This window comes from Herpailurus yagouaroundi, unplaced genomic scaffold (assembly GCF_014898765.1).
Source record: "Herpailurus yagouaroundi ecotype Mexico unplaced genomic scaffold, PumYag 141, whole genome shotgun sequence".
Taxonomy (NCBI): domain Eukaryota; kingdom Metazoa; phylum Chordata; class Mammalia; order Carnivora; family Felidae; genus Herpailurus; species Herpailurus yagouaroundi.
Window position 1 is genome coordinate 60895242 of NW_024412396.1, and position 17147 is coordinate 60912388.

The 17147-nt window shown below is 39.2% G+C and overlaps 1 protein-coding gene across 7 annotated transcripts in view; it reads right to left on the reverse strand.

Moving 5' to 3' along the window:
- Positions 1–17147, reverse strand: part of GALC (galactosylceramidase) — a 151741-nt gene that overhangs the window by 119763 nt on the left and 14831 nt on the right. For all 7 annotated transcript variants that reach the window (XM_040477931.1, XM_040477932.1, XM_040477930.1 and 4 more), the window contains 5 exons: positions 16084–16122; positions 13264–13394; positions 2442–2597; positions 1212–1336; positions 260–387 (listed from right to left, as the gene is read on the reverse strand). In XM_040477931.1, coding sequence (XP_040333865.1) covers positions 260–387; positions 1212–1336; positions 2442–2597; positions 13264–13394; positions 16084–16122 — 579 coding nt within the window. The remainder of the gene's footprint in view (positions 1–259; positions 388–1211; positions 1337–2441; positions 2598–13263; positions 13395–16083; positions 16123–17147) is intronic.

Sequence of the window (17147 nt, forward strand, 5' to 3'; positions counted from 1 at the left end):
TGCATGCACAAATAAACTGTTTTCTTTCCTCTTGTTACTCTGTGGGGGTTCATCAGTTTAATTTTTGGGGTCCCAGCTTCTGAACCTAAGACGGTATAGGAAGAAGTTTCTTCTTCACCTACATGTTGTTTATCACATATGAATTACACTTCGGTAAAGCTGGGTTTTTGTTTTTTGTTTTTAAAGGTGTTTAGTTGTGTTTTATACTGTTTTTTCCAATACGAAGACAGTTAATCTCATAAAAACAACAAAGAATTACCATAGTTTCAACGATGATGGTGAGGTTACCTAAGCCATCAGTCAGAGCCACGTAGCTTCCTCCTTTCTCTAAGTGACCAACTGTCTTCAGGTAATACCAACCTGGCTGAGTAAACTGAGTGGTATGGGCTACAGTAAAGCAGAAAAAGACCCAGTAAGACACAAACAGTGATAAAAGGGTTTCTTTAAAAAAATAAAGAACAGGGGCACCTGGGTGGCTGAGTCGGTTAAGCCTCTGACTTTGGCTCAGGTCACGATCTTGCAGTTTGAGAGTTGGAGCCCCGCTTTGGGCTCCGTGTTGAAAGCTCAGAGCCTGGAGCCTGCTTCCGATTCTGTGTCCCCCTCTCCCTCTGTCCCTCCCCTGCTCGTGCTGTGTGTCTCTGTCTCTCTCTCAAAAATAAACATTAAAAAAATTTTTAATTAAATAAAAATAAATGAATAAATAAATAAAGCTGTCTACTGACTTGAGTCTGATGGAGTCTAACAAGCTATTTACTATTTTAGATGAAAATACTTGCCAATCTCACGTTTCAACGTTTGACTAATTAGTCCAGTTAAATGGTACAATTGTAGTAAGAATAACTGTAGTTAGAGTTACTGGTAATAATAAATGAACCACACTGTCAATTTGAGAATACTGATTAAGTCTTTTTTTCCAAGAGTAAGATAAAGTTATCCTTTCTGAATTTTTGTTCACCTCTATTTAACCCATCGTAATACAACTACAAAAAATAAGGTTAAAAAATTAATAGTGCATTTCAAAAACTAATCAGCTTTATGGTTTCAAGCAAGTTTTATTTGCACAATATGTATTTACTGGGTACCTCCAAAGCTGGCCCTGAAAATGTACTGAGCAATATTCCATGCCCCCATACACAGTTTATATACTCTCATCTCCTGCTTTGTCTCCTCGAGAGAAATGTGGGAAGGAAGAAATGGAATCTGAACCATACCTGTGACCCAGATGGGGGGTTCTACAGCATAGTGCCCGCTCCACGGCTCCTGAGCAGTCATCAACCCACATCGTCCATAAGGCAACTGTTCATAGTAACTCGCCACCAAATTCCAAGCAATTGTGCTGAAAAGTTTGTTTGATAAAAGAGAAATACCAAAAGAGCTTGTGATCAAAATGTAAAGGTCTAGAAGACTGTAGTAAAAACACCTTATCAGAATTTATATAAATCTATGTAAAGAACCAAAAAATGACCACCCAAAATAAGAAAACAGAAGTCACCTAAATTCATTCACATTGTGAAAAATCCAGTGTTGGATCCATCTAGGTATTTTTCAAGGTGAATCACATAATTAAACAACATAAGTGTATTTTGGGTGTATGATTCTTACTGAACAGTCGTGCAGCCAGAAGATGAATCACACCTTATCAGCACGAGACATGTCACAAATTTGAGTCAAATACAAATAAAGGCTTTGTCCATACCTGTTTTCCTTTTGACAATCAGCCTTCTTAATGCCTCAGTTTCAAGCTATAATTTTCTGAACTTGACTCTGAGCTGCTACAGAGTTTTACGATTGAGAACGCTTAGAGTCGGACTGCCTGAGTTCAAACCATGGTTCCACCACTCACCCTCTCTGGACCTCAGTTTCCTCATGTGTAAGATGAGGATAGTAAGTGTGCCTAGCCCACGAGATCGTTGTGAGGAGTCACTCTACTAACGCATCCGAAGCGTACGGAACAAGGTCTCAGCTGTAGCGCTACTAGGACTCCGTCCCGTCTGCAAGTGCCGATGGAAGCTTGCCCACTCCTTCAGATGTCGATCAGTGGTTGGTACTGAACCCTGAAAGTGTGACTCTGTGGATTTCAGGGAAGCTCTGGACCCAGGTATTGCCACATGCTAAAATATTTAGGGGTGAAGGGTGATGACGTATGCAGTTTATAATTGTTCATTAAAATGTATACGTGGCTTGCCAAAAACCATAGAACTGCATGAATCTTACTGTCAATTACATCTCAGTAAGTCTGACTTTGTCAGGTACATATTGACAATATTTAAATATAAAAAAAAAATCACAAGCTTAGGTGTACATGTAGGTATAGATGAAACTGCTGTTTACAACCACTGAATCTAGGCTGTGAAATAGGAAGCCCACTGTACTCTCCTTCTACCTATTGTGTTTTTGAAATTTTTCAAAGTAAAAACCTTTAAAAGTTTTCAATAACTTACGCAGTCATGTAGCCATTGATGTAATTCTGATTCAATATGCGACCCAAGCAGCCTGCGCCCACATCGTTATTTAAAGTGCTAAAATCCTCAGAAGACCAAAGCTTCTTCTTGGTCAACCTCGCATCCCTCACCGTTCGGGTCCCAGGATAATGAGCTCTAGAAAAGAAAAGGGTGGGAGGAAATGGGAAAAGGCAGCACATGCCACTTATATCTATTTGTTGAGTGAAGAAGAAACACGTCTTTACCAGTGTTTTCTATTTTAAGTCACTGGGCAGCTTGTGGATAGAGGTCACACCAACTGGAAGCGCCTGCTTCCCATTCTTGTGTCTCAGGATGCCCTTAAAACGTGATAAGCCTATAACAACAGGCGGAATGGGAAGGAGGATCATCAGTGGGTGAGAGATTTCTGCTTCTAGAAACCATAAAATGGATGGAAGCATACAGACAGATGGAGGCAGCAGAGGAGACCACAGCCTAGGACACTCCAAGAGATGAATGAGCTGGAGACAGAATTCAGATTCCCAGGGGAAGTAGAGAGCTCGGAACAGTAGAAAGGAAGGAGTAAGAAGGAAGGCAAAAATAAGACTAATGAATCCATTTTATAAAGTAGCACCTCCTCCCCTACTTCTACCCCTGAGTAGACAAAGAGAAAGACAGCTCGGTATTTATTCCTAGGCAAAAACAAAAAATCAAACACAGCAAAAGTCCAGAGAGTTCGTTCTTGAATAAAAAGAAAAAACTACCTCGGTTAAACTACAAATCATTCTCCCAGAGCAGTGGTGGTTCTGAGCCCAGGCGGTTTTGCCTGGTGGAGAAGGCAGAGGCGGGCAGGATTTGCTACTGGCATCTAGCGGGTAAAGGCCAGAGGTACTGCTAAACATCCTATAATGCAAGGGCAGGTCCCCACAACAAAGAATTATCCGGTGGAAATCTCAAAAGTTCACAGGTTGAGAAACCCATCCCCAGAGTAACGGACCCCTCCCTTATTCCATTATTTGAGAAAAGTCAGTCAAAGTATAAACGTATGTTAATTATTCTAAGAGTAAAATACTGCTTTAATGATGATTTTGGAAGTTACTGATTATTGAATAAAAGCAATTGAGAAATCTCAAATGTGAAGTAGAAAATAGACTAACAGTCAACACAAGAACAAGAGAGCATATTAGCTACATAATTTTAGGGACATGAGCATGTACTTTTTAGGACAACAATTACTTACAAAAAATTTAATAACAATACAAGCAGAATAATGGGGACTGGATTACATCATAATTAAGTTTGGTATCATAGTATTCATTACACTAAAGAAATGATGGTCAAGACTTGTTTTAGTTTTTAGTTATTTAATTCCATGTAGGTCACGAATCTGTCACAAAACAAGTCTCATTTGGGAATTCATTCTACCTCCTGAAGATGGATTACGGAACAACATTAATTTGGCATTCCAGGATTTCATAAGGAAGAAAAGAACACGTAACAGAGAACAGGGGACATAAAAAGAAGTATTCAAGAAAAACGAGGCACTACCAAGATGTCGCAGAGTCACTGAACTCAGCTGGAAACACACACCTAATTCGGTTGTGTAAACATACACTACAGAGACCTCAAGAGCAAGCTAGTACCTCACAGGATTAGGAAATTATTGTTCTGGCACTACAATGCCAAACACGGTAGGTCTGTTACTAATCTTTATAACAGTATCTGTTACTAATCTTTGGAACGACATAACTTTAACAGAGTTCTGCATTTTAGTTTCATTCTTATATCCCAGAACTTCATTCTGTGATCATGATATTCAGCCACATACTAATATTAAGACTCATTCAGTTGTCCCTCAGCCAAATGTACTCTTGGTGTGTCTGTGGTCCAATTATACTTGTGAAAAAAGTAAAAACCTGGGAAGTAATATGCTATCATGTTACTAATGATCTCTAGATGTTAGGGTTCTGTGTAAGTTCTAAATCTGTCTTTACAGGTTTCTACATTTTCCAAATTGTCTATAGTAAGCATGCATTATTTTTATAATCTGAAAAAAGTATCTTTTAAAGTTACAGAAATAGGTATCACATCCCTCATTCAGAAAATGTTAACTGTTACATTAAAACTGAGTAATTTATTACATGATCTGAGCAAAACAGGGGAAAAAAATGATACTAAAAACTGGGTCTCTCCCAACGTCCGGACCCATCACTAGTTCGACAAAACGCAAAGGTTCTTTATAATTTTTAATGTATGTAACAAGGCAAAAATCTCTGGTCATTTCACAGCATGATTTTTCAAACTTCAGATGACAAAATTAAGATTACTGGAAGTAAATCAGAGTTATCCTAACAGGGGAACACATTTGTATTAAAAGAGAATTAGGACTTGTGGACGAGGTGGATCATGGTGGAGTTTCTGAAACTCCCCAGCACTCCTCCTGAAAGCAGACAGACCAACCAGATATGGGAAAGGGGAAAACCCACAGACAACGTCCTCATCAAAAGTGGGCGACAGGGAATCCCCAGGAGTCTTGCAGCATCAGGACTGACCCAGGATCAGCAGGTGTGCTGTGGAAACTGTGGAATAGCAGGCAGTCGCGCCCCAAAGCAGCAGACCCTAGCCTCCATGGAGGCGTCAGAGGGCAGCTGGTGAAACCGGGAATGGCTTCATATGCTGAAGTCATTCAGTCAGGGATAAATAGAAAACAGTGAATTCACTAAGAGGTACAAATACAATACCATGACCCTTTAAACCAACAGAAATAGGAGGTGGGCGATATGTGCATTATGCTAAATTTTATAGCAGCTGCATTTAAAAAAGCAGAAGGGGGGGCGCCTGGGTGGCTCAGTCGGTTAAGCGTCCGACTTCAGCCAGGTCACGATCTCGCGGTCCGTGAGTTCGAGCCCCGCGTCAGGCTCTGGGCTGATGGCTCAGAGCCTGGAGCCTGTTTCCGATTCTGTGTCTCCCTCTCTCTCTGCCCCTCCCCCGTTCATGCTCTGTCTCTCTCTGTCCCAAAAATAAATTAAAAACGTTGAAAAAAAAAATTTTTTAAAAGCAGAAGGGAAATTTTCATGATATACTTTGTTTAAACCCACTAGATCCAAAACACTATGATTCAACATAAAAAATTATGAATAACATTTTACATTTTTTAAATATCAAATCTTTATTTTTTTAAAGGAAACGTGGTTTTTAATTTTTTTTAATGTTTATGCATTTATTTTTAAGAGAGATGGAGAGTACAGTTAAGGGAGGGGCACTGAGGGGGCGGGGCGGACACAGAATCCGAAGCAGGCTCCAGGCTCCGGGCTGTCAGCACAGAGCCCGACGCAGGGCTCGAACTCACGGACCGTGAGATCATGACCTGAACCAAAGTCAGATGCTTAACCTGCTGAGCCACCCAGGCACCCCTAAAGTTTATTTATTTATTTATTTATTTATTTATTTATTTATTTGGAGAGAGGGAGAGAGAGAGAGAGAGCACAAGCAGGGGAGGGGCAGAGGGCAAGGGAGAGAGAGAATCCCAAGCAGGCTCCACACTGTCAGCATGGAGCCCGACACCCTGCTGGAACTCATGAACTGTGAGACCATGACCTGAGCCAAAATCAAGAGTTGGATGCTCAACCATTGACTGAACCACCCAGGCGCCCCAAAACATCCAAGCTTTAACAACACACCTAAATTCAGACTAGCTGCATTTCAAGTGCCCCATAGCTAACTGTGGCTAGTGGCTACCGTATTGGACCATACAGGTTTAAACCCTTAACAATGTCAGAGATAAATAGCAAATAATTCTATCTGGAATGGTAGAGCCTCAATGTGAAAATAAGCTGCTTGAATGAGAGTCTAAATTGAATGAGACAAGAACACCCAGGGTGAGGGAGAGACAACATTCAGGCAGAAGGGAGAATGGGGCCCAGAGGGAGCTGACCCCAGAAAGCACAGTGAGTACGAAACAAGAATTTATAAATGTAATGCAGGCCAAGTACAACATGAATGGGGCAGGGAGATCTACTCTTCCTATGGAGGTAGCAGCCACAGAATCAGTAACTCCTGAGCAAAATCTCATTATGCCACAATAGCCAAAAGTTAGAAACAATCCAAAGACCATTTATAAAGAATAGATAAATTGTGGTATATTCCCACAACTGAATGCAAAACAGCAATGAAAGTGAACTACATCTATACCTGGCAACATGAGTTAATCTTAAAAATATAATTTTGATCAAAATAAGATACTCTAAGATGCCATTTAAATGAAGTTTTTAAACAGGCAAAATTAGTCTATGGTGTTACAGCTAACATTAGCAGTTGCCTTTGAGACCAAAGGAGGAGCTAATGATTAGATAGATTTCTAAGGAGAGAGCTACTTGGATACTGATAATTTTCTATTTCTAGACCTGGGTAGTGGTTACGTGGGTATGTTCACTTTGTGACAATTCATTATGCTATATCCTTAGGATTTATGTACTTTTACGTATGGATGTAGGCATGTGTGTGTATGTTATACTTTATTAAAAAAAATTTTAAGGAAATGAAGCTATTAGCAACAGAGGTACATGAGACTAACGCGAGAGAATTAGAGAATAATTATAGAAAATATATTTTAGGAAAAGGAAAACAAGAGAGAACAGAAATGGAAAACACCAAAAGGAAAACAGGGGATGGCAAGGATAAAATTATAGAGAGTCAAGCCAAAATAAAGAGGTAACAATGGTTTCAGATAAATATGGGACAAAGGTAATATGCAAACAAGATCCAAAGGCATAATCAAAGTCATGGAGCGGGATCTTACTGAAATAACAAAACACTTAAATACAGGTATTGAAAAGGCATGTACTATATACCTAGAAGTGGTAAATAGTGTAGAACTACTTGACGTTAGAGTTAAGGGAAAATATTCTTTGGATCCACAGGAATTGTGCCAAGTCATTTATAAGGAAAAAAAAACAAAAAGTCTGAACAAGGATAATACACTAAATGTCAGAAGCACAGGAACTAGAGAGCACCTTATAGAACAGAGCTGCTCTGTGCTCCCGTATACCGTCTTATACTTTTATTTAAGAAATAAGCATCTATCTTGTTTAAACCACAACCTGTTTTGGTCTATGAAAACAGTTTAAAACCATGTAAATGATATCCTAACACATGGAAGCTAGCGATGGTTATGTCTGACATAGTTCAGTGATCCAAGGGATCAAGTTACAGTATCAGGTATCCCACCATGGAAATAGAAGTAATTCCTTATACTGGCATATAACATAAGCATATCTACAAAAGGATATTTTCTATTCTTGGAGACAGTTTCAATGACTAATATGAGGGGGTGTTTTTGTTTTTGTTTTTGTTCACTATTTCCATTGTGCAAAGATATGGAATTCTCAGGGACAAAACAGAGTATTTATACCAAAAAAATAAGTAATACTGTTTAGATGCCTCAGACTCTTTGCTTCCATATGATCATCCTTAGTTGAGAGCCAAGGTTGGTGGAAGCAGCTCGTATATCTTCTCCACGCTCAACTGGTTGCCACAGATTCCAGCCAGTAGGAAGGAAAACGGATAGAAGAGAATGTACCCAATATCCTAGAATATGAACCCTGGGGTGTTTCTTATCATTTTTTGCTCTCATTTCATCACCAGGAACTTAATCAGATTGCCACATCTTAACTGCAAAGAATGCTAAGAATCTTGCCTTGGGCCCAGGAAGAACAGGATAGGTTTTGGTAGACCACCAGCAGCTTCTTCTGCATTTGAGTAGGTGAGAGGTCCAAGAGAGGGGGAAACAACAACAGAAAGAGAGAGAGAGAGAGAGAGAGAAAGAAAGAAAGAAAGAAAGAAAGAGAAGTCTAGCATCAGAATTCTCAGCAGCAACATTTTACATAAGTAACCAATGGAGTAAATTGTATGACATTCAAGTATTTAAAAAATGTGAGGCAGGAATTTTATATCTAGCCAAACTGTCCTTCAAATATAAAGGCCACAGATAAATAGTAATAAACATGTAAGAGATCAAGAAATATTGTTTCCATTAGCACTTCCTGAAAAAATATGGTAAATATTAAGCTTGGGACACCCAAGAATCTAGGGAAGAAACTTCAGCAAAAGACTTGAAGGTGAACACTGCATATGCCTAATGGCAGAACTATATACTAAAAGAAAGAGTAATTGGGTAGTACCTAAACGTTACATGTTCTGATAATGTATAACTAATATAGTGGATGCAAAATAGGAAGAGAAAAGAAAATGAAACGTAAATAAAGCTTGCCAATTGGCTGGGAGTTAAAGGTTACAGCTTGCAGCTCACAAATCAAGATAGTAGAAGCTTAAGCTCATGTAAAAGTCCAAAGAAATTTTGGTAATTAAAATTCCACTGTAGGAGTGAGAAGGGGAGAAAGAAAAAGTTATGAAATAACTTTCCCATTGTGTATAGTAAACCAATACATAATAACTAAAAGAAACTAAGAGGGTTAGTATAAACAGTTTCTCAACTTCAACACTACTGACATTTGGTCAGATAATTCTTTGTTGTGGGGAACTTATCTAGTGCTTGGGAGGATACTTAGAAACATCTCTGGCCTCCACGTATCATGCCAGGAACAATCAAAAATATTTCCAGACATTACCACATGTACTCTGGGAGGCAAAATTATCCCCAGCTGAGACCCACTGGTATAAAGGTGTCAGTACAAATGCAATCAATAGAACTAAAAGCCAAACCTTGCTAAACAACAAAAAAGAAACCTCCTTCAAAAAGGGCAAACAAGGGGTGCCTGGGTGGCTCAGTCAGCTAAGCGTTCGACTCTTGATTTCGGCTCAGGACATGATCCAACAGTTTGTGAGATCGAGCCCCACATTGGGCTCCATGCTGACAACACACAGCCTGCTTGGGATTCGCTCTCCCTCTCTCTCTTCCCCTACCCCTACTCCCCTCTCTCAAAATAAATAAATAAATATTTTTTAGAAGTGCAAAGAAAACAAATCACAGAGCAAGATTTTATATTATTATATATATAGTTTAAATAATAACAAAAGACAATGTAGCAGGATAGAAAACAAAACCTTCAGTTATATAAATGAGTTTAACCTATTCATTAAACTCTGAAGATTTTTTAGGGCAGCAAAAAAAGCAAAATCTGAATCTATGCTATAATGCAAGCAACACACCTAACATGAGATGACCTCGAAAGGTAAAGGATGAAATTACAGGCAAAGACAGATCAGGCAAATATAAATGAAAAGAACACAGAGGTCTCTTAGTCATAGGCAAAGCAAAATTCAATCCAAGAAGCATAATGAAGCAAAGAATGGCATTGTCTTTCCTTTTCTTTTTTTAAAATCTCTAAACCCAACGTGGAGCTCAAACTCATGACCTTGAGATCAAGAGTCACATGTTTTTCCTAGTAAGCCAACCAAGCACCACAAAGAATGACATTTTCTAGGGTCAACTGTTACAAACCAGAATGAAGAGAAGACATTTATTAATACCTATGTGCCAAATAACACAGCAGCAACTTTCATAAGCATAAACCACATGAAACTGAAACCCACTAGCAAGACGAAACTAGAACTCTTGGTAACCCAGGATGGTCAAGTGAACAAAATAATCAGCATACAGAATATCTAAACAATGCAATCAGTTAAGGTAGAAAAGGTAGAGAATATACACTTAACTCTTACATACGGATAGAGACTACATCCTAATATAATAATACAAAAAGAAGTTCCTGAGAAAGTTTTTGGAAAAATAAATTCAGCATTAAATGACCACAGTGCAATAAAATTAGAAAATAATAAAGCAGAGCTAAAGCACTGCTCAAAGGAGTTTGTGTAGCATTAGAAACCCACATCAATAAAGATAAAATGAATTAAACATCCAACTTATTCATGAAGATACAGTAAAACCCATATCTTCATTTAAATATTTTTCCTGGCCAAATATATTCAAAATCAATACAACTTTCTTTCCTCTCAACGCTTCAGCTATTTATGAAAGTTTTAACAATAAAGGCAAAAATTATATTCTAATTTCAATGTATGAAATGTTTAAATACATCTTACTTTACTTGCCAAAAAAAAAAAAAGAAAAGAAAAAGCCTAAATCTAACCTAACCATGCCTCTATCAATTTCCAACAGGAAACAGGACAGATGGTCAGGTTAAGCCAAACTAGAAGGATGGAACCATTAAATCCAGACTGTGAGAAACTTTACAGGTCACACAATCCAGCTTTTTTTGACAAATGAAAGGGAATAAAAAGGTGGGGTAAGGACCGAAAAATTAGAAGAGACTTAAATATCAACCAATCCCAGTGTATGAATCTAAATTGGATCCAGATTCGATCAAATAGAACTATAAACTAACAAAAACAGGTATTTGATAATATCAAAAAACTGTGACATTTTTAGATGTAATAATGGTATTATTGCTTATGGTAAAAAGAAAAAGAATCCTTATCTTCAGAGATACGTCTTAAAACATGTATGGAAGAAATAACGTGTGTGGAATCTGCTTCAAAATAATGTGGGAAAAGGAAGAGAGGAACTGTAAGTGGAAAGAGCTGGGGTCCCCGAGGAAAAAAAGACAAGAAAATCTTCCCTGACTGTAAGAAAAGTCATCGTGGGCCCCCAGCAATCTTGTGATCTATGCCTGACTGACCAGCACTACTTGCCCAAAGCCTGTTTCTAGCAGAACTTCCTGAGATATGTTGAAATTGCAGAACAATAGATGCCAGTAGATAACAATTTTAAGGGAACAAAAAAAACGTAAGAACAAACAGCCACTATCAGACCAGGAGATAACCTAATCACATCAGGAACCAGGAATCAGTGGTAAATCTCCCAGTGCTGGTTCAAAACCAAAGACTGACCTGACGCACATTCTTGAGCTATCTTTGCAAGATCTAAACCTTTCTGAGCACTCAGATACCCAGAGGTGATGATGCTGAGCTTTGAGGCCTGGACTCTGTCATCTTAAGATGACTTCTGCTGAATGCCTCATAGTACAAGTCCCTTCATGAATACGTATGTACCCTTAGCCTAAAATTTCCCCAGTTTTATTGTTCCAGGAGACACTGCTCTGAGAAACACTCCAGGTGTTTTCCTTTACTTTTTCTCCTTTACTTTACAAATAAAACCCTTCCTTTCCCTATTCTTTAGCTTGGTTGTGTATGTTGGCCCCACAGCCACCAAGAGGTGAACCCAAGTTCAGGTAACAGAATGGACAGGTATGTGTGATGGAGAACTGGGCATGGGTCACAGTTATGGAGACTGAGTGATGGGAACACAGATATTCATTATATTATTCTGCCTACTTTGTGTACATTCAGAATTCTTCATTCAAAACAAAAAGACACATGTCAAGCAGTCTTCACACCAAATAAAGAACCAATTTCACACATATGTGTATTCTATTTTTCAAATGTTTATATATGTTGTTATGACAAACAAAATTCAAATTCACTTTAAAAAATACTGCTAGGTCAGGGGGGCGCCTGGGTAGCTCAGTTGGTTGAGTGTCTGACTTCGGCTCAGGTCACGATCTCACAGTTTGCGAGTTCGAGCCCCGCGTCGGGCTCTGTGCTGACAGCTCAGAGCCTGAAGCCTGCTTCAGATTCTATGTCTCCCTCTCTCTCTGCCCTTCCCATGCTCACGCTCTGTCTCTGTCTCTCAATAATAAATAAATGTCAAAAAAAATTTGTTTTTAAAAATACTCCTACGTCAGGGATAGGAGGGGGAATTGGAGGAAGGTTGTCAACAAGTACAAAATTCCAATTATAAATAAGTACTAGGGATGTAATGTACAGTATGATGACTATAATTAACACTGAGTGTGATACATAGTCGTTAACAAAGTACATCCTAAGAACACTCATCATAAGGAAAAATTTTTTTCCTTTTCACTGAATCTATATGCGATGATGGATGATAACCAAACCTTTGTAATCATCTCACATATATGTAAATCAAATCATCAGGCCATACACCTTAAACTTACACAGTAATGTACATCAGTTATTTCTAAATAAGACTGGAAAGAAGCAAATAAATAAGACAGAGAAAAAATTATTGCTGGAACTCAGGAAGGCCAAGACCCAGAGGACTAAATGGTAGAGCTGGACTAAGAAGCAGGGTCAAAGCCACCCTGCTGAGGAAACATGACAAGAGCCATGGTCAGGGTTCATGCCGTACCATTTACATAAGTGTTCATTCATGGAAGAACTCCCAACCACAGGAAGTCTGACATTTGTAATTTCTAAAATTTAAAAACTACCCTGTCCCTTAATCTAAACAAAGCCATGCTTCATTACCCCAAACGTTAACACAATATTTGTAAAGTACCAATACATTTCATTGTCATAGAAAGATCCCAAAGTACAGATGAACCTTGAGCAACATGCTGCCCCCCAACATGTGTATTTGAAAATCTGAGTATAATCTTTGACTCCCCTAAAATTTAACTACTAATAGACTGTTGACCAGAAGACCCAATAACATAGGCCATTAACATAAGCTATTTACTGTACACTGTATTCTTACAATAAGCTAGAGAAAAGAAAATGCTATTAAGAAAATAATAAGGAAAAGAAAATACATTCACAGTATCATAAAAATTCCACACATAAGCGGATTGGCTTAGTTCATACCTGTGCTATTCAAGGGTCAACTGTATGCACATTTCAAAGAAAAAGGAATGAAATATCAGTTATACATGCTTTAGTTAAGTTAATACAAGAAAGCTACCTCTGCAAATGTAATCAGGTGGGAAGGAAAAGCAAAAACAAAGTCAGTATCCCAAGCAAGCAATCAGAAACTGTTAAGTTTTCAAAGCAAAACCGTCCTTACCCTATAACATCAATCACATTCAAGAGCTCAGTGTCGAGCAACATAGAAGCAGAAATGGGTTCCCAGAGATTGTCACTTGCTATGATTTTCACTCGATGGAGACCTTGATAGTTCAGCATCCTTCTTAACACCTTTTGGGAAGATAAACAGAATGCAGAGAGTTCACAACTGTGTTTATAGCTGTTGAATTACAACCACAACAGCTGAAGTATCTTCGAAAATCAGCATCCTGGATGATAGTGTCCATATTATTTCTCAATAGAAATGTGCCTCCTTTGGAAAATAAAAGCACTATCATTAAGATAATTTACTTGGTGGGAATGTAAAAAGAAAAAAAAAAGAGGTAAAAATGTTTTAGAGGGATTTTCCCTCTGACTTTAATGAAATCCACAACAGACCCTTAATAGTAAAATACATAAAACCACCACCATAGCTGCAGATCATTAGTTTAAAAGAAAAAGGAAACCAGATTCTAATGTTCTTAATGCTTCCTTCATATGAAGCAGACACAACTAGAGAGACACATGTATAGTCGCAAGGAAAAAACCATAAGCTGTGAAATGTCAAATCTGGATAGACAAACAATTCCTCACCTTCACTGCTAAGACCCTGCCGTGAAGCTGTGCCAACCGCAGGGTCACCCAGGACACACGCACTAATTTGTCTTCCACCCGGGGCTATTGCGGCTCTCGTCAGCCCTGTGCTCCCAGAAGCCACAGCTTTTCACTAACCTTGAGCCTCCATCTTATACTAGCCCCTTGCCCCACCTCCCATAACCCCACAACGCCCCCTCCACCATATTCTCACCACTACACTGATAACGCCTGCAGTCTGGAGTTGACCCTGAGTTACAGGCCCTGGCTGCAAGCCACCCCATCAAACCCCGTGGCTACAGAGTGAAGTGCACCGTTGCTCCCAGTGAACACATTGGGCTGTGCAAGGCTCAGAGTCCCCAGTTCATCTACTCCACCTTTCATCCTTGCTCCTCCCCCAAATCCCTTTACTCTCAATCTTCACTTCTTTGCAGTGTCCGCCCCTGCCCTAGCAACAAATGGAGTTCCTATCCACCCCATATTGAAGATTCCAACTCCAGGTCACCTCCTTTAATAGCGTTTCCTAATCCACCCAAGCAGAATATCATCTCCTCTCTGCACCTTCTGACAACCCTGCCTGGGCATTATCCTTCCAGAGAACTTAGGACTGATATTTCAGTTGTCCATGTGGGACTCTATAGTCCCCAAACGTGAGCCCCTCTTGGGCAGCAACAGTATTTTTTCTATCTTTATCTTCCAAGTACATAGGGAAGGCCTGACAAGCCTGCAGTTGAGTCAATGCCTGCTGGGGAATAAATGAAAGAAATTTAGTGGATATTACCTGCTCAAAAACATAAGACATTTAGGGGCCCCTAGGTGGCTCAGTCAGGTAAGCATCTGACTTCGGCTCAGGTCATGATCTCATAGCTCATGAGTTCAAGCCCCACATTGGGCTCTGTGCTGACGGCTCAGAGCCTAGAGCCTGCTTCAGATTCTGTGTCTCCCTCTCTCTCTGCCCCTCTCCCACTCACTCTGTCTCTCTCTTTCAAAAATAAATAAAAACATTTAAAAAAATAAAAACATAAGACACTTAAGGAATTTTTTTACCTGAAACAAAATATAACCACAAAACTGTGTTTCTTGGAGGAAACACAAACAAATGGAACTGAAAAGTAAACTAAAGAATATATCCACCTTAAAAGTTAAATTGCCATTAGTTTCCCAGTGACAGAGGGTCATTATTCTCAGCTTTTCCTTTCCTGAAAAATAGCAATCATAGTAGTTACCTTGTATGGAAGGGAGTGAGAATTAAGTGGAGGCAAATATTTAGGAAAAGCGACTCAAAAAATAACATACTTTGCAAATGTTAGTTGCCACCTATTTGTTAATCACAGATAGAAACATATAGAACATTCCAATAGTATAGGCATCCCACAGAAAATAATAATGAGACTGCATACTGGAAATTTTGATATTGGATGTGGAACTATATAAAATTTCTGGACATAAAAGGCCCCATTTTCAAGTTCCACTTTCCTTTCCACCTGATGAACTCTTGAACTGGGCCAGAAGTGGCATCAGTCTTACAAGCAATTCCTCCTAATATTTCAACAGAGCAACTGGCATTCAGATCATATGAGGGCAGTAAAATTAACTCATACCTTCTAGGGACAGTTTTGTTTGTAATAGCACCAACAAAGTAATCAATGACATAGTCATCAGAAGTGGCTCAACCGGTCAGCACCAAATGAGCAGTTTTCTCTTTTCTCCTCTTTGTCTACATCATGTAACTACCCCTTCCTTCTTCCTCAGAAAAACTCCTTGCTTTCCCCAGAAAAGTGAGCGAGACACTTTTCTGGCTACTCCAGAATCTGTGCTCCCTGAGATGCAATTACAAGACCCCAAACTAAGGTCTTTGTTCTTTTTCATCTTTGCCTCCTTTGCTCAGTTGAAACAAAAAGAAGCCACATTTCTCTAAGTCCTAAAAGTCTAAAATGATGCTGCTGTTTTTATAATAATCATCATAATTCTACAAATAATAAATTTTAAAATGGGAAAATTCAACACAACTCTTTAGACAATGAAACTTGGGGTTCACAGGGAATTACAGACACTTTAATCAGGAATTTAAACATGACTACGTTTTTGCTCAAATTTTATGCCAGAACTAGCAAAACAAGCATCTGTGCTGTAAAAAATACAGCGTTCCTACTTCTAATTTCCATGGTACCGTAAGGAAATTATTTACCAAAAACTTAAAGATAAAAAGATTTAAAGTTGTACAGACCTTGATATAATTGATGTCAAATGACCTCTCATTCCAAATCTGCAAAACAGAAAGTCAAAAAGTCTGAATTGAAAGTGAAGTATCAGAAAGTAGACATGATCACTAAGACGCCACTGCTCTCATCATCTTTAACATAATCTAAAAAGCAATTTTTCTGGGGCGCCTGAGTGGCTCAGTCGGTTAAGCCTCTGACTTCAGCTCAGGTCATGATCTCGCAGTCCATGAGTTCAAGTCCATGAGCTGAGCCCAGAGCTCAGAGCCTGGAGCCTGCTTCGGATTCTGTGTCTCCCTCTCTCTCTGCCCCTTCCCTTTGCGCGTGCGTGCGTGCGCGTGCGTGCGTGTGCGCGTGCGTGCGTGTGCGCGTGCGTGCGTGTGCGCGTGCGTGCGCGTGCGTGCGCGTGCGCGTGCGTGCGTGTGCGCGTGCGTGCGTGTGCGCGTGCGTGCGTGTGCGCGTGCGTGCGCGCATGCGTGCGCGTGCGTGTGCGCGCGCTCTCTCTCAAAAATAAACATTAAAAAAAAAGTTAAAAAAAATTATTAAAAAGCAATTTTTCGTACTTTATGGAATGTCCTGTTCTTGAACTTATAGACATGTTATAAGACAACATAACTTTTTACAATTAAAATATTTTTTAAAACCTTGAATATTTGGTGGATATTTTTCAAAAAGTCACTTATTCCAGTGATTTCTAAAACTGGAATTTCCATTCAATGATTCAACAAATCCTGACAATGTAATGCGTGCCAGGGACTATATTAGGTACTGGAGACCTAACAGACGTGGGGAGTGTTGTAATAATTCTTACAAGATCCCACCAGCACACCTAAAGCCGAGTATTGTAGTATGTACATCGTAGAAGTAATTTTTTTTAGCACACATAAGATCACAGTGATGTGCTACATCACAAAGGCAAATTCTTAATGAGGATAGATAAAAGGAAGATGCACAACTCTCGCTGGTTTAGAATCATGATGAGGTTTTAGAATTGAAAGAGAACATCCAAGACCTTCGTTTTGCATCTGAGAAAACTATTAATAACAGAGATGGCCTAGAGTCTAGGCACTAT